A 22,669-nucleotide genomic window follows, 5' to 3' on the forward strand; every position below is an offset into this window, starting at 1 on the left:
TATGCTCCTTTGTTTATTGTGCATAAATAGTGAATTGTCCTGACACAATATTGCGTTTCGCTTCTGTTATTATGGTACACTGACAAAAACATATACTTTTATTCACAGGATAAAACAGGTTTTTTTGTGTATCACCAATTGTCCAGTACGATTACAGCATACAATATTATTGTCACTGCTACATTTCTGTGATGAACCAGAAATTATTTCCACTACTAATTAATTACCGTTGAGCTCAAAGGTCCTATTAATAAACGGTTAAGGAATGTGTATTTATGACGACGATTTGTGAGACTGGTAAACTTATGATACGTACGATGGTCTTTCGTTCTACACGGTGCATTTCAAGGTCCTGCACCCATCCGTCGGTAAACTGTACCTGGGCTTGTTGCAGTGACCTGAAGTTACTAAACTTCATGAGTGTATGCACTCACTCCAAGAACCGTATGATTATAAATCTGAGCGTGGTGAAAGTTGGGCAGCACGCTGACGTCTTTTGTCCACTCTGTGTGCTCATAAGGGTCTGACACTTTCACTCCTTTGATTTTTTCCTCGTATCTTTTCTTTGGTCTTTTCGTCGAGTCTGTCTTTGTACGGACCGGCATTGTTCTCCTTCGTTTTGTACATTCCTTTTTTGTGCGGCAAAGAAAAAGCAAGAAGGTATTGGAACCGGAGAATGAACGTTTTGCGGTGCTGCAAACGCTTGCATTTGCTGCGGTGCTTGGATTGTTTTGCCACGAGTTCCCGGCATGCAATGCGCGAAAATCACGTGATTGCTAAACAAGGGGGAGGGTGCATCCAGCCTCCTCGGCTGTAATTGGTCCAGCCCAGAGTCGATCATGACCAATTGGCCAATCCAACACCTTTCATTATATATACCCTTCCTAAAATCCATTGGCCCATCGGGCCGCTGGCCAGTCCGGCTATGGACACTCGTGACGGGCATTAAACCCACAACTCTGGTTCTGCTGTGGCTTTAATGTCTGTTTCTGACCTGTGCAGGTGAAGCAGCTTCACCCCGTGTGTCCGCTGGTTTGTTTTTAAGCTAGCTTTGTTAGCACGTTTATTCCCAGCTAGCTTTAGTTGATCCCGAGCTCAAAAAACAATAATGTGAAACAACCTGTTTATTTCTACTTGACTTTATTAAAAATATCAAACATGAGGAAAACAAGCAGACACACACACTGCAGCATCGCTGAGTGAACGACAGTTTCAAACAGTCCAACCGATTTCACTTTGAAAAACAAAAACCCAAAAACATCGTTGGCGTTCATCTACAACAGAAAAATAAATGAGTAAGCAGAGTTTCACTTCCAAAGACTTTGCATCCGATCTGATAATAATCGAGGGATAAAAACGACCTGATGTTCCCGTTTGATTTCCAAAAATATACAATATTTATATAATTACAGTGAAACCTCAGGCCGGCGGCTCGCTTTGGGAGGAAACTCTTGACTTTAAAGCTGCGACACTAACGATCTGAGTTACATCCACACAGGAACACACCTACAAAAATAGAGCGTCAACATTTTACACATCCACCGCCGCCTGCTCTGTGATCACACACAGACAGCCGCTTCTAAACCCACCGAGGGGGAAACACCACGTCGACCCGCTCTCTGAAGGTCAGAGGTCAAACGAGTCGAGTCCAACACAAAGAGGAGGAGACTGCTGTTTCTGGAAGTTAAAGATTGAGCTTTGTTTACTCCGAACTGCTCGTGTCCCGTTTCTTCCCCCAGTTTCCTGTTTATTAATATTTACTCGTCAGTCAGCAGGTTTGAGTCGGATCAAATGATCCTGATGTTTCAGGAGAAGCTAATGAAAGAATGGAAAAGAACAAATACCCCGAACGATTAAACTGAAGGTGTTTGATGGGAAAAATCATCTCCAGCCTCAGCCTGAGGCTCCTGCAGAGGAACGTCAGCGGTGGAGCGGCCTTTGGTGGGCGGGTCAAACCTGCAGCAGCCCTTCATCACGTTTGAGCTCGTTTTATTTCATTGAAAATAAAGTGAGGAAGAATAAATTCTGATGATCACTCAGGAAGTATTTGAACCTTTTTTCTCTGACTGCTTCCCTGCTGTCGCTGCAAATCTCGTGTCACTTCCTGTTTGGTTTTAAATCTGAGCACAAGCTAAAAGACTGACAGACGTGAGGTTAAAGGTCACACACTGCTCGCCTCATCTTTTATGGGGTCAGTTTCGAGATGTTTGAGCAGCCGAAGCTTCTCGTCCCGCTCTGCGCTCTCATTGGCTGACGATGAGCTGTCGCAGGTACGACTGCGTGAGGCCTCGCAGCTCCTCCAGCGTGTAGTCCTCGGGCATCGGCAGGCGGCTGATGTGCGGCGCCAGCTGGGCGAGCGGGATGCTGAGGGAGTCGGCCGTATCGCCCTGCTGCAGGCTCAGCACCGCACGCAGGATGTTCGCCACGCGCTTCGCCATTTCTGCAGAAAGGGAGGGGACCAGGGGGCGGGGCTTTGTTAGATCACCTGATGTAGCTGCAGAAGCTGTTCAGACTTTAAACTGCTCGTTTCTGTTAGAGAGGTGTGCGTGTGTCAGCTACTGCGCGCCTGGACAGTTTCAGTCACACACTCCTCCCCTCCATCTGACATCAGCCAATCAGGACAAAGATGCAGTTGTTCTCTTACCTGATTGGGCGAGGCGGTCTTTAGCGGTGCGGCAGGGCAGGAGCTCGATCCTGCTGCAGAGAGACGTCACATCGGTGTAGAGACGCTCCAGCTCGTAGCCGGCGTTTTCCATCTGACAGCGAGGACGGAAACACGAGATCAAACTCGGCGTGAGGACGAAACAGTTACAAAAACACGTGAAGACTTTACAGCACTTTACAACATTTCACAGCATTTTACAGCCCTGCTTTCAGATTTATTCTCCAAACACTGTTGGATGAAACCACGGCGTGCTGCGTGAAGCAGAGACTCGATGCTGCTCGTGTTCATCGCTCTAATGCAGACGACCAGAAATGAGCTCGAGCTGCGATCACATCGCCTCGTGTGAACGCCGCACACGCCAGAGATGTGAGGAAAAGAAAAACCTGAGCTGAAAACGTGTTTCTGTAACTACTGCATCACTACTTTTACACTTACAGTAAGTTTGTGCTTCTACTTCAATAAGTATCATAATGAAGTACTTTTACTTTGAAAGAACAGTCGCCCTCATCGAGCTGAGCATCAGAAACACTCAGAGGTGTTTGGTACCTGCTGGATGTGCTGCAGAGTCTTTATGACTCTGATGTAGTCGAGGTAAACCCCCCCTGCTGTGTCCCAGTCCTGGATGGTGGCGCAGTGCTCGGGGAGCGCCAGACCCTCCAGGAACTCCAGGAGGTAGTCGTGGTTATCGTTGATGATGCAGTCTGAGAGGGGGAGAGAGACTCTGAACTCAGTTTCAGCAAACTGATCTCACACATGAAACATAGCGTGATGTGTGGACTCGAGCGCCTCAGCTTTTTAGACTTTGATGAATGAAAAAAAACGCAGCACTTGTTGGCTCATCGTGTTTTTTAACCAACAGGAACTTTAATTCTCTCTAATGTAACCATGTAATGATGCTAATTATTCAGATCAGAGGAGCCTGAAGTTTTTGACTCTTCTGCAGGACGTGGTTCAGACCGCGTGTGCAAACAGGCGGGTCTACCTGAGGCCAGGTGCTGGATCAGCAGGCGGTGGCACTGGTTCCAGTATCGGGCTCGGTACAGGTGCAGGGCCTGCTGGTGTCTGTCGCCATCGCGGTGGGCTCGGGTGGCCTTGGCCTCGTGGATCCACTGCTCCGGGATCAGCAGCTGCTCGGTCAGGAAGCGCTCCCTGCGGACCGAGTCCTCCGTCTCCAGCAGGGGGCAGTGCAGCGCCAGCATTTCCCTCACAGCTCGCTCCCTCTGACTGAAGACGCAGAGAAGAAGATCAGACAGGAAACAACGAGCTGAGATCTAAAGTGAGGACGGTCTTTAGAACAAAGCGGGCCGGAGCGCAACGACCACGTTCAACTCGACTGTTACTGAAGATCACCGAGCCAACACGCCTACAGCTGAGAGCCGTCAGCTGTTTCCATGAGACTCGAGGATTCAAAGCTCCGAGTCGTAAAACAACCTGAGCCCTGTTTGGCTCAGAGCCAAGCTGCTGTAGAAACGCCATAGCTGCTGGCGGCGCGGTGAACGTACGCGTGCTCGGGGATGTGCAGCAGGATGAAGACGGCCATGTGCCACAGGCCGGCGCTCTCCAGCTGCGCGGCGTAGCTGGCGTGGAGGAGGCCCTGCCGTGGGGCGCTCAGGTGGGTGTAGTGCAGCGCCTGCAGGACGCCCCACAGGTGCCAGCTCAGGCGGTAGTCCAGGCGCTCCCAGGTGACGGCGAGAGGCTCCAGCAGCTGCTGCAGGCCGTAGTGTCTGCAGGGCGACAGGAGAAGCGTTAAAGTAGCGCTCTGCACGTTTTACCCAACCAGCGGCTGAAGCCTGGTTACCTGTCGCTGTAGAGTTTGAGCAGGTGGAAGCAGAGGTCGTACAGCGGCCGTTTGGACGCCTCCTCCAGATCTGGCTGCTCCGCCTCCAGGTATGGAGGCAGGGGTGCACAGGCGTACTTCCCCACCTCACACAAGCCCTGCAGGACAGAAACAACGATCACCGATCAGCACGAACACAAGCAGGTCACTAGCTACACCCGTCACGCCGCACACGCCGCCCTCTGCTGAACACAGTGAAACGAAGCTTTACGAGTGTAAATGTAACCTGAACGCTCGACGGTCAGAAATGAAGTCAAAGAAAATCAGCGGCGGCTCACCTGAAAGGCGGCTTCGTATCTGGCGAGGGCGTCGGCCACAGAGGCAGTCGGGGGCAGCATGAACCAGAGGTGGACGGCCACGCAGCGCTTCCAGTCCAGCTCGCCGCACACGTTCACCAAAGAGTCGGTGGACTGCCACACCTGCAGAGAACACCGTCAGCATCCAACCACAGCTGAAGACTGAGTGGAGGTTGTGCAGATCTCTGCAGGCCCTGATTTCACCCTGACGTCAGCTTTATGATTTACAAGCATTATTAACATGGATGCAACGACTGAAGTCACTGAACAATAACCACGAGAGAAGCTCGTGAAAATATTTCTTGTTTTACACGCTGTTGATTCTTTCCTGGTAGACGTGATGCGCCAAAACCAGCAGAAGGTGGCACTAATTCAGGTCGTTAGCTGACGACCTCTAACACCACAGAAGAAGATACTGCATGTGTGACATTAGCTTTATAGACTCTGGTCATGGCGTCATACCGGTTTCCCGGCGAGCAGAGCGAAGATGCGGAGTCGCTCCTCGGGCAGGTAGCAGTCGGTCTGCATGCGGTGCCAATCGGCGAGCTGAAGGGCGAGAAGGTCCCTGCAGTACTGCGAGCCCACGGCCTGAGACAGCAGCAGGGACAGACGGTGGTCTCCTGGACGGACAAACAGTTCAGTCGGAGGTTTCATTACAGACGGGAAAACGTGTCGCCGTGTCTACTGAGTGCCACATTCAACACTCATCGCTGCTACTTCCTGTTTGAGGGAGTGAACCTCACCTTCCTTCTGGGCGAGTCGGCACGCCTCGCTGATGCGGTTTCCCGTCAGGTAGCTGAAAACCGCGTCGGCATGGTGACCTTTCCCGGCCAAAGCCACCTCCTCCTCCACCCTGTGGGAGGCACCGCGGGACAGCCAGGCCGAGAAGCTCCGCCTCCTCTCCAGCTGCTGCTCGTACTCGCTGAGCACCTCGGCCTCCTGATCCGAGGGGCCCAGCCGGCCCCACAGCGCGGCACACAGAGTCCAGACCTCGGCCCAGTACCCCAGCAGCGCTGCAGCAGAGAGAGCGTTTAAACCGGCGCCAACACCAACGCGTCATCTTTCGGCTGTGATGTCATCACTTACGCTCAGTGTCGCCTCGTCTGTCTTTCAGCTCGGCGATCCACTCGGCATACTCGTGCAGCGCCGCCACGCCGGGCTGTGGTCGCACCGCAGGGCAAGCGGAGCTGTCGGGGACCTCCACGATGCTGTGCTTCAGGCAGATCTCCAGGGGGCGCTGCAGCACCGCCTGGCTCGCTTCATCTTCCTCTTCTTCAATGGTTTTCCCTCTGGGAGGCTCCAGACCCACCACCTGCTCCACCACTACCTTGTAGGGGCTTTCTGTGAGTCTGCAGAACCAAATCAAGCAGTTTAATGGAGCTGATCTGTGGAGGGCGCGCCCCTCCTCCTCGCCGGCGAGGAGGAGGGGCGCGCCGTGGAAGTAAAACCATTTAAGATCGACGGCACATTACATCAAGGTGAACCGTACAGGCAGATGAAAATGTGCCTGTACGGTTCACCTCACATAATGGAGCCATGTTGTCATGGTAACTATAGACGCAGCCTGGCTGATGTGTTGGCGTGCGGCGTGTTCGTGGCTCTTACGGTTTGCTCCTGGCAGGTTTCGGCAGGAAGCTGAAGTCAGTCTTTGCCGTCAGTTCTTGGTGCTCGAACTGCTTGGACGTTGGCGAGCTCAGCCGGCTGCCGCAGTGTGCGAGCGTCCAGCCGGGACCCCACCCGACCCGGAAGGAGCGCACGGCGAACAGCCCGGTGTCCATGAGTAAACCTCCCTGAAAAACAGCGGCCCGACTTTGAGCTTAGGGGGAGAACTTGTCTCCTCTCGGAGAACCTGCCGTTCACATGAAGATGATGCTTTACAGACTCTGACCTCTGACCTCTAAACTGGATTTCTAAGCGTTAACAGGACTCAGTGACACGTGACCGTCACTTTGAGCACTCGAGGTGTTTTCAGAGGAAACGCCGACCTCCTGAGCACCAACCTTCCCGTGAGTGATCGACTCTTTGAGGGGGACGGGGCCGCCGAGCCGCCGAACGCCAACCGTCCTAAATGAAGGCTCCGGAGTCCGGGAGGGCAGCGTGAAGGGGGACGGGCCAGGCCCCGCCCACTGCAGAGAGCGGGGGGCTTCAACGCTGGCTGGAGACGGCCGTGATGGAGGAAGGAGAGGGCGGGGAGAGTCTGACAGCTGAGAGAGGCCCGAGGTGAATCGAGCCTGAAGGAGACCGCCGACTGCAGAGAGACAGAAGTTTGATTACGTCGCCGCCATTTTTACTGAAGCCTGTTAACAGACTGATGAGAAACATCGTGTGAGGGAGCGAGCGTTTCATACCAGAGGGTCGGCCCTGAGCGGCCGGCAGGACGAGGCGAGGAGACGAGACGTCCGTGGAAACCTTCATCGCCGCGTGATCGTGGAACATGTCGCTGTCATCGTCGTCCTCAGCAAACAGAGACGCCTTCATGATCTGAAGACGAGACAATTTTACTGAACAGACAAACGGCAGAGTGAAGTAAAAGGCTCTGGTTGCCTCGGTAACCCCCTGATGCATCCTCACGTCTCTGAAACATGTTTAAACATGTTTGCTAAAGGAGGTCAGAGCGGATCGCCACGTGACTCCAAAACCATTTCCTGCCAGTCACACATTCATGGACTGCATTCATATAACATTATGTATGATAATGTTATAATACATTATTCACCATTTGGTCTTTAAAAAAAAACAAAAAAAAAACAACAGGCCCTGTGATGCACTTCCTGTGGGCGGAGCTCATAGCTGTACCTGGAGCGTGTGTGGGTTGATCCCCAGTGTAGAGGCTATGTGGCCGGATGCAGATACGCCGTCGAGCTCTGAGGAGGCCAGACCGCCGAGCTTGGAGATCGTCGTGTCCGTCTCGCACGGCAGCAGGTCGCAGTCTTCCTCTCCTCCCAGCATGCTCTCTGTCGGGAAGCTCTGGGTGATGTCAGCCATGTCGCTGTCGAGCTCGATGGCGCCGCCCTGGTGCTCCATGATGGCGATGGCCTAAAGGCAAACAGACATGGCAGTGATTTTGCTGTTTCTCAGAGTTTTCATATTCAGAGTTTACAGAGCGTGCTCTTTATAGACGATGTGGGCGGAGTTCAGAGATCGTGCCACCTGATGGCCCCGCCTCTATGTGTTACCTGTGGTTTTGTTACTTTAACACACCTTCATGTCGGATCCTGGACAAAACGTTTGAACGTCTCTTCTTGTGCCGTGTTCGGTCGTGTTCCAACCTCAGACGTTCAGATGAGTAAAAATAAAACCATCTCTGAATCGAGCCGAGCGCTCACCGACAAACAGCCCAAAAAACATTTTTGTCAAACCAGGCGGGAATAAAACAGGCGGGTTCTCCTCTTTATCAGCCAATCAGAGCTGAGCTTCTCTCTGGAGTAACGACCATCTTCACACAAAGTTTACAGACCAAAGTTCAAATGTCTTCATTAACTTTATTTGTTTTCATTCATTTCAACGAGGAAATGTTACATTTTGTCACAATTTAAATCAGGTTTCTATAAAAATCTCCCTCATGATATAAACTGAGTTTGTTTACAAAGATCAAACAGTCTGTCAGCGTCTAAACATCACAAAAACACAAAACAGCAAAACGTTTGCGTAGATGAGTGAGAGGCGATTGGACGCCCGGGCGCTGCCACAAAGAAAACTGACAACTCTGACCCTGAAACGCCCCTTTTTTTTTCTTCTACTTCACGGCTTCTGGTTGTAAGGCTGACCCGACCTTTCACCTCGCGACCCTCTCACAGGTGATAAGCCTGTCGTCTGTTTCTGACTCTCGGAGAATCGAGCGCCTGCGATCTTTAGTTCTGGAAACCTCTCGGACTAGCGCAGCGCTCGCCGAACATGAAGAGATGTCTGTTCTTGTTTCTCAGTTTATTGGTAAAAGAAAAAAGTGAGTTTTTTGCTTTGAATATAAATATTTTGGATTCTGTCTCGACATTCTTCGCCCTTCTGTCATCGTTAACGCTGAACTTCCTTCGTTAATCCTGTAAAACTCCTGAATGTGTCTCGTTATTCTCAGACTTCATTACAGCAGCTCAAAGTCGGCTCCTTATTGAGTGCTCTGTTCCTGACCTTTGACCTTTATGTCACACAACTCCTTCACTCATAAACGTCTGACAGTAAAAGGATTTAAAGCGTCACACGCTCGCAGCGGCGCCGTGGAGCCAGTTCTGCCTTTGTCCAACATTTCCCAAATGATTAATATGCGAGATCAGGGTCATGTGTAATCTGCATCCACGAATCAGTGGTGACTTTATAGAGCCACTGGTGGAACTGGTTCCACATCAGGCAGAGCGCTGATGCTGCACAGCTGCTCCGAGTGAAAATGATCAAAATCAAAAAGTTTCAAACTTTAAAAAGAAAAAACAAAAGACAGAAAACGTCTGGTTAAAATCGACCTGCAAGCACACCATTGGGTGAAGCGCTCCTTTAATCAGTGGCATCAGTGAGGAGGAGGAGGGTGAGTGTGGGAGGGCGCGGGCTGCTCTACCTGAGCCTGTGGCGCCACCTGCTGCTGAGAGGGGGGAAGCTGTTGCTGCTGCAGCCGGGAGGGAGGGAGCGTCTTCAGCTTCTTGGCTTCGGCTTTCGGCGGGACGTCCTCGTCTTCGTCCGAGTCCTGCAGGCCGTACTTGGAGAAGTGCGCCACCTGAGGAATAAAGAGGGGGAGGAGTCAAATACACCTGAGAACCACGCAAACAGAAGTGACTCCATCATTTTTATCTAAGTGTTGTGGATCTGAACCTGCTGAAAACATTCAAACATCAACGAACGTAAACGAGGACGGTGCTGACGTTCATCAGATCAACAGGTGTCGCTCCACAGCAGCGGGCAGCGAGCGTGCTTTAATCTGAAACTGACCTCGAACACCCAGGACCCGGTCTCAGGGCGGTACTCCAGGAAGCGAGCTCCCTGCTTGCGCGACGCCTTCTCCAGCCGGCCCTCGTAGTTCATGTCGCTCAGACGCTCGGGGCTCCTGATCTGGGTGCAGGCCGTCTTGTCGTTCGGCCAAACGCCGTCCAGAGTCACCTCCGCGCGCCTGCGAAAACACAGATCCACATCAGGACAGGAAGCAGAGGCAGAACGCCACAGGTTGATTAACCCTGTGGGGTCGAGGGTATGATCGCACGTTTTCGACTACTGTTGAACTGTTCGCTTCCTTTGGTATCATTTTTCATTTTAACATTAACATAAAATCCAAGTAGGAAAAAGTAATATTTACTCTAACAACCACAAACACGTTTAACAAACCATTTTCATGGTTTCGACTTGAAATGCAAACAAGTTCCATAAATCCATTCATCTAAAAATGCAGTTCAAGTGTTTTAACCATTTAAACCTATTTATAGAACAACTCCGTGTTCTGCCACACACGTGATTTGTGCCACTCCATGAAAGCGTCACAGGACAGAAGAGCACATCACTTCCTGTTTCCCACCTGGAGGCAGTGTTTACATCATAATCTGCCTTCGGTGGCTTTTTGGCAGAACGGTGACATTCAGCAGTCGCCTCAGAGTGCGGTGCTGCCGACTGCTTTGTTGTGCACGTCGAAACAATAAGTACACAACAAAACACTAACTACACATTCACACGCTGAACAACACATCTCAAAACTCTGTCCCCTAAACTTCCTCCTCTTCCTAAACAACCAGATGTCACATGTTGCCATATCATTTTGTGATTGGTCGATACGCTAAATTCTTCCACCAATAGGGAAGGGTGGATTTTTCTTCTCGCTGGCCAGCAGCGAGCGCCGTCCTTAGTTTTAGAAAAATGAGGTGAACGAATCCTGTAAGTTAGCTTGTTTTTAAACTGAAATCTTTTTTCCTTTGAGATGTTCGTTTTGGTTTGTAAGGTTTCCCGTCATCTCCTGTCGCTCACCTGTTAAGCCCCTCCCCCTCCAGTGGCTTGCTCTTGTCGTCCGGGTACACGATGACCTCTTTGCGTCTGAAGTGGACGATTTCGTCGAGGTTCAGTCCTGACACGTTCACCTCGCCGGGGAAGAAGATGGAGCCGTAACCTGGAAAAGCAGAGCGGTGAAGAGCGGTGAGACAGCTGTCCAATCAGAGCCAACTTCAGCTCAAACCTGTTAGCGTGCGACTGAAGTATGACATCACACGTGCGCAGGCGGTACCTTTCCTGCCGATGGTGAAGTTCTCCACGGTGCACTCCCCGTTTTCGTCCACCATGTCGGCGAGCTCGTCCATGGAGGGGATGGTGTAATAGCCCACACGATTCAGAACGATGCCTGAAAACAGGAAAGCAAACGCGCGTCTTTTACCGTCCAGCAAAGGAAATGCGGACGGAAGCTGAAATCAGCGAGCACGCTCAGTTACCTGCAGGGTGCGGAGACTGCTGGGACAGCTGCTGCTCCTCCTCTCGCTCCTCCTGCAGAGACTCCTCGCCGAAGGACGCAGACACGTCATCGTTGCTCAGCTGAAAAAACAAAAAGCTCAGAATTAGCCGTGATTCTAGCGTGCTGTGCCGCCTCGGGCCACTAGGTGGCAGCAAAATGTAAAAGTTCAGAAGCAGTGAAGAAAAGGAGGAGCTGCAAAACGGGATTAATGTTTCTAATTTGTTCAGCTGATGTTCGGGACTCGAACACTGATTTATTTGTGCCGCTGATTCTGCAGCTCAACTTAAATCGGCGGTTAGTTTCGTGTTCGTGGTTAAATCTCACAGCTGCTAGTTCATCGTCCGATATCGTAACTACGTTATTGTGGCGCTCGTTCTCTGCTAGCGACGACACGCTTGGGGAGGCGGTGATGTTTGTTCTGGTTCTGACCTCGAGGCCGTTCCTCGAGCCTTTGTGCATGTTCAGGTCGCTGATGGTGTCCTGCAGGCTGGCGTGGGCGCGGCCCTGTGGGATTGGCTTGGCGATGGGGTTGACGTAGAACTGGGTGACCTCCGGGTCGTCGTCGGCCCGCCTGCCGGGGCCCGCCACCCTCCTCAGCTGCTCCTCTTCCTCCTCCACGTGGCTGCAAATAGGAGAACATGGCGAGGGGAGGAGAGAGAAAGGAAACGTCAAAGTGGCTCACGCCTAAATCAGCGCTGCAGTTTCTACGGTCATGTTACACTTGACTCTCAGAGACGTGACAGCCAATAGGAACGTGGCGAGACCTGTGTCCGTTCTGTGGGTACTCTGACGGCGAGGCAAGGTCGTCGCTCTCCTTGTTCAGGGGACTGCTGTACTGACTGTTGTTCAGGTTCTTCAGCACGAGCTTCTTGATGCTCTTCCTGTGGAGGAAACGGACAGCGTTACCTGTCGGCATGCGCACAGTCATATTTAACTTTGCCGCTGCGTGGCGAGCGGAGGTGTACCTCGGCACGAAGGCTCCGTTGGTGAGCGACGGCTCGTCGTCATCCAGGCCGTCAAAAAGCTGCGACTTGGAGGCTCCGGAAGACGTCAGCGCTTTGGGCCGCACCCTGGTCGCAGGACGCGGAGTCAGCTTGTAGTGAGTGGGCGTGGTCAGAGCCTTCTGAGCCGTCGGATTGGTCGGTTTCAGGCGCTGTCAGAACAAAGAAGAGATGCAGATTTCAATTTACCTCACAGCTTTGTATTACTTTATGTAATAAATTCTACGTTCCCGTCACCTGTGAGGGGCGGAGCCTCCCAATGGTTTGTTTAGACGAGGTACCGACAGCGAGGAAGTGAAACCGCCGTGACGGCAGCAAAAGAAACTAGGGGTGGGCGGTATAAACTAAACAGAGATTTTTACTATACCACAATAACAAGTTGATGGTGTCATCATGGATTATCTCAGTTGTTCTCCTGACTGAAGTTTGGTCCTTTTACAGCATCCTGCCATGCGACTGCATTTGTCCCTGACCATCGGGAACCCTCATGTTAACTTTTATCCAGTGGAAAAAAGTTAGCGTATTTATATTATGCTAACATAGTTGTGTCGCTAGCGGTCACGTAGCACATCATTACATACCAGCTAGCCCAACTTCAGTAACCCTACAAACGTCACTGCTGTTTAGTTTTCTGTCTTCATTTATGTTGGAAGTGATAGCAGAGCTGTACGTTTGAATTTTTCATAAATCTCAGTCAGAACATGCTATATCATGCTTAGGTGGAAACTAGCGAGCTAACTTCCTGCTAACTTCTAACTCTGTTAAATGTAATAAATTCGGTTTTCATGGATGCCTGGATGTTACACCTGGTGGAGCAGAACGCTGATCATTTTGTCAAAGATGAAAGAATTTAGACAGTTTTTAACTCTTAGTGATGCTGCAGTGTTCGTTTGACTTTGGGACCAGAAGTAAACGGAGTTTAGGACCCAGATTCCTCAGCGAGGCTCCTGACTACGGTAGCCCTAATGCTCCGACAATCCATCAAGTGGCGCGGCTTCGTAGCTTAGCAAAGTTGTACTAAAACAGTTTGACTGATTGCTGTGCACCATGTACCACATAAAATCGGTTCAAGGTCAGTAAGCACAACCAGAATTCATACATAAGGCACACTGTCGACTTCTGAGAAAATTAAAGGATTTTAAGTGCGCCTTATAGTAGGGCTGTTCATATAACGATGTATATCGGATGACGATATAAAAACAACTATCGTTTCATTTTACGCTATCGTTTGTTTTGTGGTGTCACAAAATAAACTGTTCACAGCAATATTTTTTCATGGTTCTGATGGTCACTGTAGTGGCTATATTCATTTCTTAAAGTTCTCTCTTTCTCTTATATTTAATATAACCACACTACGGACGGACAAGCGCCTGTTTTTATGCGTTGTCGTTAGCAACAACAACTGTAACAGCATCGCATGTCCGCTTGTTTATGTTCCACATAAACCTTTCACAATAAAGTTCAAGATCCTGTTGAGACTTTTCAAAATAAACTGAATCACGTGAAAGAGGATGCAGAGAGTTTACAGAGGAGAAGCAAAAAAGGGCCGTCAGGTGCTAAAAAATAAACCTTAGACTCAAACGTTAGAACAGCACAGCCCTACCTTATAGTGCAAAAAATATGGTATACAATACAGTTTTATTTATATAGCACACCAAAGTGCTTCACAGTAATACAGAGAAACAACACAAGTCATTTTAAGTACAGATCGGACACTAGCACAGACAGAAGGGAGGCACTAATAGACAGGAAGAGTTAATTAAAATAGGCATCAACTAGGGCTGTGCGATATGACCAAAATCTCATTTCCCGATATAAGACTTCTATCGTCCGATAACGATATAATTCACAAAAATGTAACATTTTCTGTAAATTCTGTGAATCTCGGGCAGCTCGACTTGCCCGAAGTGTTTCCAGCTGGGCGTCGCGTAGCTGGAGTCGAGTGTTTTAACGATGTATGAAACTATACATTTTTAGACAGAAGTTGTAACGGCGCCGTTTTCTTTGTGAGTAATTATTACACGGCGTGCTGGGCGGAAACGCCTGTTCTGCCATCTTCTGTTTCAGTCCGTTATTACTCTTAAATCCTGCTACTTATTCCTGCGTCTTTTGGGATCTTACAAAGCTTCAAACGACGCGTCGACTATTAAATTAATGGTCGACGATTTTGATAGTCAACGATTGGTGGCAGCCCTACTCCCACTAATGTTTTTGTTTGATACATCTTTTTCCTCTGCGTTTTTGCCTCCCGTCCACACTGAGGCGTTTTGAAGATGCTCTCCAAAGCGAATACATTTGAAAACGCTGTGTTTGCATTGCAGTGTGGACAGCAAACCCGGAGCCTTCTCGAAAATAATGACACATTTTAGTCATATGATGCAGTCATGTGACAAACTAAGACAGCGGAGGGCATTACACAGCAGTTGTTTTGTTTGCTCTCAGTTTTGACGGCCCTGTTAAAGATCAACATCAGTCTGCACGTGTTTCAGAGAGCTTTTCTTCAAATCCTTTAAATTCTCACTCACTTTGCAACTTTGCACTTTTGTGTTACTCGCAGCAACAACTCCACCTCATTCTTAGTCCATTTAAAAACTTTCAAAGAGCCAGAAAGTAAATAAGCGGCAGACAGAAATGAGGCAGGTCGAATCTTCTTACGTTTCACGCATGCGCAACACTGGAACGTCAGCGTTTTTGGCCATTTCGATGTGGACGCACAACTCTGTGAAGACGACTGAAAAGTGTGGAGCGTTTTCAAATGAAAACACAGCTTTCAAATTTGTCTGGGTAAGTGTGGACGTAGCCTACTGTGGGGCAGAAGCTCGAGTTTGGCGGCTTCTTTGCCGTGAAGTTAAAACTGGAAGCAAATCCTCATCTTTGGATCTCGATACAATTTAAAAATAACTTCGTACATGAGCAGCTGGAGCTCATCGGCTACGCCACCCTTACCTCCTCCTTCTTCTTGGGGTCTGAGAGCGGGTTTCTGAAGAGCGGCGAGTCTCCGTATGGTGAGTACGCCAGCACGCTGAGCTGCTGCTGGAGCATGGCCTGCTGGGCAGCCGCTGCATTGGGATCTGTGAGGGCTGGAAATGAGAAGACGTTAACGCTTCACGTGTGCCCGTGGGGACGTGAAACAGTCACATCTTTACCAGCAGCATAAAACAAACATGAACGAACTAAATGATGACGTTTTAACAGCATCAATCTGTCCTCATCTCTAAAACATGTGGCCGCTCACCGACGGGCTGCGTCGCTCCGAATCCCAGGGTGCTCGTTCCACTGTTGAACCCAGTTGTTCCGAACGTTCCCATCGTTCCCAGCGCGGTGCCCAGTTTGTTCTGAGTGTTGCCAAACAGTGTCTGCCCGGGGCCGACTGCTGGACACACGGATGTGGACAAACTGACTGTTTAGTTTTTTTCTGGCTGACTGAGCAGAGGTGAGTGTCCTAGTTAAAGCAACAAGGCAGTTACTGGGTACCGTTGCTGGGTCTGTTACCTGTTCCGAAGCTGGTTCCCAGTCCGGTCCCCAGCGCTCCAGTGGTGGACTTGTTCCCAAACAGTCCTCCTCCAGCAGGGTTTGCACCGAAACCTGCAGCCAGACAATCAAACAGGACGAGCTGAAGAGCCGGAGGCGCAGAAACTTTGACATCGTCACATATTTTCAGCTGACTTACCGAAGGTGGAGGTGTTGGTTCCGGTTCCCAGTGTGAGGGTGGGCTTGTTCCCAAAAAGGCCGGAGGTGGTGCCGAAGGACGGGGCACTGGTGGTGGTGGTGCCGAACCCGGCTGTCTTGTTACCGAATAAACTCTGCTGCAGAAGCCAAAGTCACAGGATACGTAAAGGACCTGAAACTTATCACTCAAACTTAAACTCAGCCTCAGGACTACAAAAGAGCTGCGAGTGCTCAAAGAAGCATCTGCCTGGAAATACACGCGCTTCCCCGCGTGCTCTGGGATATTTGTTCTCGAGTCATTAAAGGCATCCTCCTGAAAACAGGCGCACCCGTTAACTCTGCTTTAACCTCGTGGTTTGGGATGTTTGGCGCTAACAGTGTGGAGGAAGCTAACAGCGAGGGTGCAGGGTAAGACTCTCACACTGAGCTGCAACCCAGCTTTAAACAGATCAGTAAATGATAAGTTATTTTTTTACAGTTTTGTCCTCCTGTCACTTCACTATGAAACACCATAATCGCTGATTTATTTTACAGTTAACAGGTCAGAGTTCACAGATTGTTAATCCACACCAGTAACAGCAGCTCTGCTCATGGATGATGCTTAAACGTGTTGGTTTTTAAAAGACTTGCTAACTTCTGCCAGTAAAGACATTAAAATCTATGTTATTGAGCTTCTATCTTTAGTTGTAAATGTGGTTGAAACTCTGCAGCACACGTCCTGCTGCATTTGATCATCCATCCCTTTCCCTGCTTTCATAGAATAAAGAATAAGTCGTTGCTTCTTTATATCAAACTGTCCTCACAAACAGCAGAGCATACAATCGTAAAACGCACACAGGCCGGACACGAACGAAGCGCCGTGTCCTTCAGACTGAAATCAGACTGTGCTTCACTTCAAACTGTATGGACACAGAGTTGTTTGCCATCACAAACAAGAGTTTGATGAGGAAACATCTGATGAGGGGAGGAGCTGCTGCACGCCGGGGGCGCGCGCACACACACACACACACACACACACACACACACACACACACACACACACACACAATAATGGGTCTGCTCTGATCCCAACCTGAGTGCCGACATTCCCAAATCCAGTGTTGGTTTGGCCGAACAGGCCCGTGGCTGTCCCGAAACCAGTGGCGGTGCTGGTCTGCGCTGAGCCGAACAAGCCGCCCGACTGAGACGCCGCCGTGTTCCCAAACAAACCCTGAAGAAACATCCAAACAACCTCACTGTGACTTCAAACAGCTTCAGAGTCAAGAGAAAACATGCTGCACCGCACCAACGCAGAGGCAGCTGAAAGTCAAACTGAGACGACAGCAGTGTTGGGCAAGTTACTTTGAAAAATTCATTATAGCTACTAGTTACTTCTTCAAAAAAGTAACTGAGTTACAAGATTCTAAAAGTAATTAATTAGTTGTAAAGTAACTATTGTGTTACTTTAAATTAAATAAAAAAACGTTTAACCCTCTGGGGTCCAGGGTATAATCGGCCATTTTTGACTAGTTTTGATGTTTCCTCCACATTTCACCTTTAAAAACTGTTTACTTTGTTTGGTCTCATCCTTTTCAGCACAACCTCACGTGTCTGAATTTACAGTCATGTTTTCATTTTGACAGACTGTACTCACACAATTGATCTAACATCAGACAAACATAAGATCCAAGTAGAAAAAGTTATTTTTCTACTGTAACAACCAAACATGTTTATTGATCATATTTCATAACTTAAAATGCAAATATAAATTGTCAGTTTTAAAATCATATCCACACATTTTGCAAACAAAGTTATTTGCAGCCATTTACCTTTGACCTTTTTTTTTTTTTTTTTAACCATTTCAAACCATTTACAGAACAATCAGCTGTTCTGCATTCAACAAGATGCCACACAAAATGTCATGTTGCCATATCATGTTCTGATTGGTCGACATGGTGCATTTTCCACCAACGGGCTGTTTTTGTTTTGTTTATTTTGCTCATAGGCGGAGCGTGCTCGCTGCGCTGTCCTTAGAGAAATGTGACGAAACTATTGAGGAAAAACACGTTTATCATGACTGTGGTATATATCACCGTGTTGCTTTGTCATCTTGAAGTGGTCATGTGATTGGCTTACCACGACTACCTTATTCTTCCTCAGTCAAACAGCATGTGATTGTTTTGCCCCCTGAGCTCCAGGTGTTGTGCCAAAAAGTGGTTGTCGGGCAGAAAGTGATCGCAGGAGCGCGCAGCTGCTTAAAGCTGCAGCATCCAGATTACTTACAGCTACTTCCCTGCAGCTGATATAAGATGCTGAACCAGCTGAACACAGCTTCAACCGTCTGTTTCTTGAAAAACAGTAACGCGACTGCGCTGCATTTTCTTGTTAGTAACAGTAACGCCGTTGTAACGATAGAAATAGTAAGTAGTTAGATTACTTGTTACTGAAAAAAGTAACACCATTACTTGTAACACCATTATTCCCATCACTGGACGACAGCGTGTGATTTGGCTGCTAATGAAACTGAATCAAAGTGAAGCCGAGTCTGCTGGCTTCCACCTGCAAGTCTTTACTTTTTGTGGCTGCAGGAGTGAAATTGTGTGAAAATGAGCAGCAATCAAACTCAACCTGATGTGTCAGGAACAGTGAAGCAGAACTAATCTCACCATGCTGCTGGTGTTGGCCTGTCCTATCGTGTTGGTGTTTCCAAAGGAGAAGCCGGTGCTCTGGGCGGTGGTGGTCGCACCAAAGGGCTTGAAGAGGCTGCCGGCCTGCTGCTGGGTCTGCTGACTGAACAGGCCGCCTGTGGTCGCGCCAAAACTGCCGGTAGTTGCTGAACAGACAGAGACACGCACGTCACTTCACTTGCTGTCATCAACACTTCTTATTGTTTGTGGGCTCTACATCACAGCTACTTACGCCCTCCGAAGGTGCTCTTGTTCTGGCCGAAGGAGAAGCTGGTGTTGGGAGCCGAGGATCCGAAGAGGCCGGTGGTGGCGCTGGGCGTGGCCGTGGCCTGGCCGAAAAGACTGCCGGTTCCCGGGGCCATCGGGTTGGTTGGGCCTTTCCTGCCCGCCTGGTAGTCCTCCAGCCTCAACTCCTGCAGGAAGAGGAAGAAACAACATCGTCAAACAACAAAACTGAGTTTTTAGTGGCTGCGTTTAAGAGCCGCCGAGTGAAAACGGACCTCCAGAGACTTGTTCTCGTACTCCTTCATGGCAGTGATGCACTGGTGCTTCGTATTGATGCTCGTTGTCACGCCCGCCTTCACCATTGTGTCACTTCCTGTCGGAGGCTGAAGAAGGGAAAACAAATTTAACACAGAGCATAAAAACAGTGAGACGTTTAGTGTCTGAGGAGCAGAAAGACGATTAAAGGGGAAGAATAGTCACTCACGTTGAACTTCACGGTCGTTCCCGGCTGCTGAGTGGCGGAGAACCCCGAACCTCCAAACAGGGACGTTGCCCCGCCGAACGGGTTGGAGGTGGTGTTGGTGGAGCCGAAGAGGCCGCCGCTGCTGCTGGTGCTCGTCCCGAAGCCTGAAGAGACAGAGTTCACGTCATTACAGGCCGAACAGATGGAGAGTCGGAGCAGCTGCTTCAAATCCACAACAACATCATTTTTCTCATATTTACATCAAACTGTAAACATGCTTTTTGTTCTTTAAGGTTTCTGATTTTCTCGTTGTCGTCGCTGCAGGGATTTATCGTTTTTAATGAAAACGAGAGTGAGGGTTTGGAGGGTTCTCACTTCCAAACGAGGTGGCTTGCTTGGCACCGAAAGCATTGTTCTGCTGGGAGAAGAGTCCGCCGGTGGTGCCTGTGCCAGTGTTGCCAAACAGGCTGGTGGAGGTGCCGCTCGCTGCGCCGAAACCGAAGCCGGTGCTGGTGGAGGAAGTTGCCGGCTGGCTGAACGTGCTGGACCCAAAGAGCCCACCTGAAGGAGCAACACGGACAGGTCAGCACTTACGAGCTTTCCTTCTTTAGACACGCCCCTCATGACTAAGCCGCCTCTGAAGGATCATTTTACTGGATTTGTACAGAACAGGCCGAGAGCAGAAAGGAAGCTTTGAACTGACAGTTTCTCTGCAGTCCTGCAGCCCATCACGCATCAACAAAGCAAAACTGAAAAACCACATGACTCCATCGGAGACAGCGCCGAGCTGCGTTCAGATGTTGTTGGAAAATCTCATCTCTGCACACTGAAGCACCACAAACATTGTTGCTGAATGAAACACAAACCTGGTTTATTCTGCGTGGATCCAAACAGTCCTCCAGTGTTTGTCGTCGCCCCGAACGCAGACGTGCCGAAGCCTCCCGCCGCCCCAAAGCCCGTGTCTGGAGAAAAGAGACCAGATGAAGACACGATGATTCATGTCCACCTCTATCAGAGGGAACTACGTTTTTCTATCTGTGAGATATTTAGTCTCTGCGTTATTGCGGGCCCTCGTGTTGCAATGATCAGTCTGCTAATAGTGAAAACATCGACTGTCTCCTGACATTTCACTTCAAACTGAAGCGTAATAAAACTGTCTGTGTGTGTGTGTGTGTGTGTGTGTGTGTGTGTAAATCCTAATGATGTGCTGCTCTCATCATTTCTTCCACATTAGTTTGGATATTTGGCATTTCTGACTCGCCCGAGGCATCGAGCTCACGCTCCTGTACAAAAAGAAATTCACTTACTTTGCTGACCGAAGGTGGACGAGGTGCCAAATCCTCCCGCCCCGCCACCGAAGGGAGTCCCAAATGATTTGTTGAACATCTTGCCCTGCTAGCAGGACAGCATAAGTCTCTGTGGACACAAACACCACCGTACAGTTTAGATCAAACGTTTATCTTCAGTCCCGTCGACTAACCGATCGAGGCAGCAGCAGATGTGCAGCTTCTGTTTTCTGCTGCCGTGTTTGTGGATGGTGTCTGATGGAGAGCAACAGCTTCACTTAAACCCACACTGGATCTTTCAGGTTTAGCTTGTATGTCTGTTTGGGGGTGTGGTTTACTGCTGCAGGTAACACACTGAGCGTAGATCATGCCTTAAAGACACTTTAGTGTCCCAGCTGAGGAAAAACCTTCTGAACAGCAGGAGGAAAACTTCTGACGTCACTCAAATTAAATGTTCGGTATCAGCTTCTGCTCTGAGAAACCGCATTTACAAACACAACTTTGGCTTCAGCCTCACATCCACAGAGGACTTTAGAAGAGCCAATGAGCATGACTCATAGTGTCACGTCTTTGGATGGTGGGAGGAGCCGGAACCAGAGGAAATGCGGAGCTCTGTTTTTAACCCAGACGTGACGACAGAGGAGCGTGTCCAACCGTGACACTACACTCTCACTGGTTCAGACCAGAAGCTCCATCCAGCTGTTAAACTGCACAGGCAGCAGCTGTTACAGGCAGAAGAACAGCAGGACGCAGCATTTGCAGTGTTACTCTCTACAACAACACTTACACTCAGCCGCTGCAAGGCTTGGACCAAAAGCTCTACAGCCCTTCAGCAAGTGTTTGTGGGAAGGAATTTAATTACAACAGTACTCACAATCCTGTGATTTAGGCCTGTGACTACAGTGTTACGATGAGAACACAAGGACAACGACTGCTCTCACTCCTGATTAGAAATCACTGCACTTCCTGTTCTAAAGCATCTTTAGTGCAGGTTAAGTGTTCTGGAGCTCTCGATCTCCTCCGAGTACATTTGACACGCGACACATCGGCTCTGATGCGTTTTAGATGAAAAACAAATCTTTGTGTTGGATAATTAACTCTGAGCTCTTTCTACATGTTCGAACATGCAACAGCATTTCTCCTACAGAGACACTGAAAATCACACATTCACTGACTTTTATACCTTTACTCATTCAATATTCGCACCTTGTTTTTACTGTGGTTCATGACCCTCTTACACACAAGAAATGCCAGGTGTTGATTCCAGCTGTGGTTTGTTGTTTTGTTTTATATCATGTTTTTCATTTATTCTCTTTGTCAGGGATGGAAACAGACACATGAGTCAAACCTCTGATCTTCATCTCGCTCCACGAATCCACAGTCAGGAAGCATTTAAGGTGGAATTCTTTAAATGCTTCACGGGTACAAAATGACCCCAGCTGACGGAAACTGCACGCGTTTACCCTTACCCTTGTTTTAATGACTTCTGTGAGCACATTATCACGCTATCGCTTATTTCTCGCCGACCTCGATTCGCCTCCACGTGCGGCTAACCGAGCTGATCCGCCGGTTAGTCACAAACATCCGAAACACAAACGTTAATGTTGGAAAAACTGGGCGGGTTTACAGTAGGTACTATTCCGGCTCCTAACCGGGCGAGTCCGAGCCAGACCAAACCAGCTCCAAACCGCAGGTGAAGTCATGTAGCATTATTTCCGCTCCCGCTAACAACAAGTTAGCTCAGCGAATCTAGCCGACACACACCGAGCTACCAAATAGCCGCGTCGCCCGGTGAAGAGGACGGTGTAAAGGTTTATATTACCCCGTTACAAACTCACCGTTGTCCTGGACGTTTACAGGCGCGCAGTTTAATCGCTGTTACGAGTTACCTGCGTCAAGCTAATGCTAAGCAGCTAGCTAGCTTTGCGGCTAAGTGAACGATAGCAAAACAAAACTAAGACAGACAAAAGAACCGTTTTAAAAGACACTGACCTTTAACACCAATGTGACACCCGCCTCTCTGTTTGCCTTCCGTCCACACTGACCAAGCTACAGAGTCAGAAAGTTCAGCGATGGAAGCGCTTTAGCTCAACATCCACCGCACAGCTTTGTCAACGAGGAGGGAAAACGGCCCCACGCAGCGTCAGCACGCACT

General features: G+C 49.3%; 1 protein-coding gene across 4 annotated transcripts; it reads right to left on the reverse strand.

Moving 5' to 3' along the window:
* Positions 1-1,123: 1,123 nt before the first annotated feature.
* Positions 1,124-22,669, reverse strand: nup98 (nucleoporin 98 and 96 precursor). Of its 4 annotated transcripts, none has more exons than XM_026181550.2 (35): positions 22,507-22,669; positions 20,536-20,644; positions 20,095-20,190; positions 19,604-19,789; positions 19,250-19,392; positions 19,041-19,148; positions 18,773-18,953; positions 18,520-18,686; positions 16,947-17,084; positions 15,876-16,008; positions 15,698-15,790; positions 15,441-15,578; positions 15,152-15,285; positions 12,170-12,357; positions 11,969-12,085; positions 11,634-11,826; positions 11,185-11,284; positions 10,983-11,096; positions 10,730-10,868; positions 9,710-9,887; positions 9,342-9,497; positions 7,595-7,834; positions 7,147-7,279; positions 6,799-7,046; positions 6,404-6,588; positions 5,885-6,147; positions 5,542-5,811; positions 5,261-5,418; positions 4,781-4,921; positions 4,464-4,600; positions 4,168-4,389; positions 3,648-3,889; positions 3,212-3,366; positions 2,645-2,756; positions 1,124-2,440 (listed from the first exon to the last, which is right to left on the reverse strand). In XM_026181550.2, the coding sequence occupies exons 2-35, from the start codon at positions 20,612-20,614 to the stop codon at positions 2,244-2,246; spliced, it is 5,484 nt and encodes a 1,827-aa protein (XP_026037335.2). In that variant the 5' UTR covers positions 20,615-20,644; positions 22,507-22,669; the 3' UTR covers positions 1,124-2,243. The 4 variants fall into 4 exon arrangements, with proteins under 4 accessions (XP_026037335.2, XP_026037334.2, XP_026037331.2 ...); XM_026181549.2 differs by having other exon boundaries at positions 15,441-15,575; positions 15,876-16,011; XM_026181546.2 differs by having other exon boundaries at positions 15,876-16,011.

The sequence above is a fragment of the Astatotilapia calliptera genome, chromosome 10 (genome assembly GCF_964374335.1).
Source record: "Astatotilapia calliptera chromosome 10, fAstCal68.1, whole genome shotgun sequence".
NCBI classification, from domain to species: Eukaryota; Metazoa; Chordata; class Actinopteri; order Cichliformes; family Cichlidae; genus Astatotilapia; species Astatotilapia calliptera.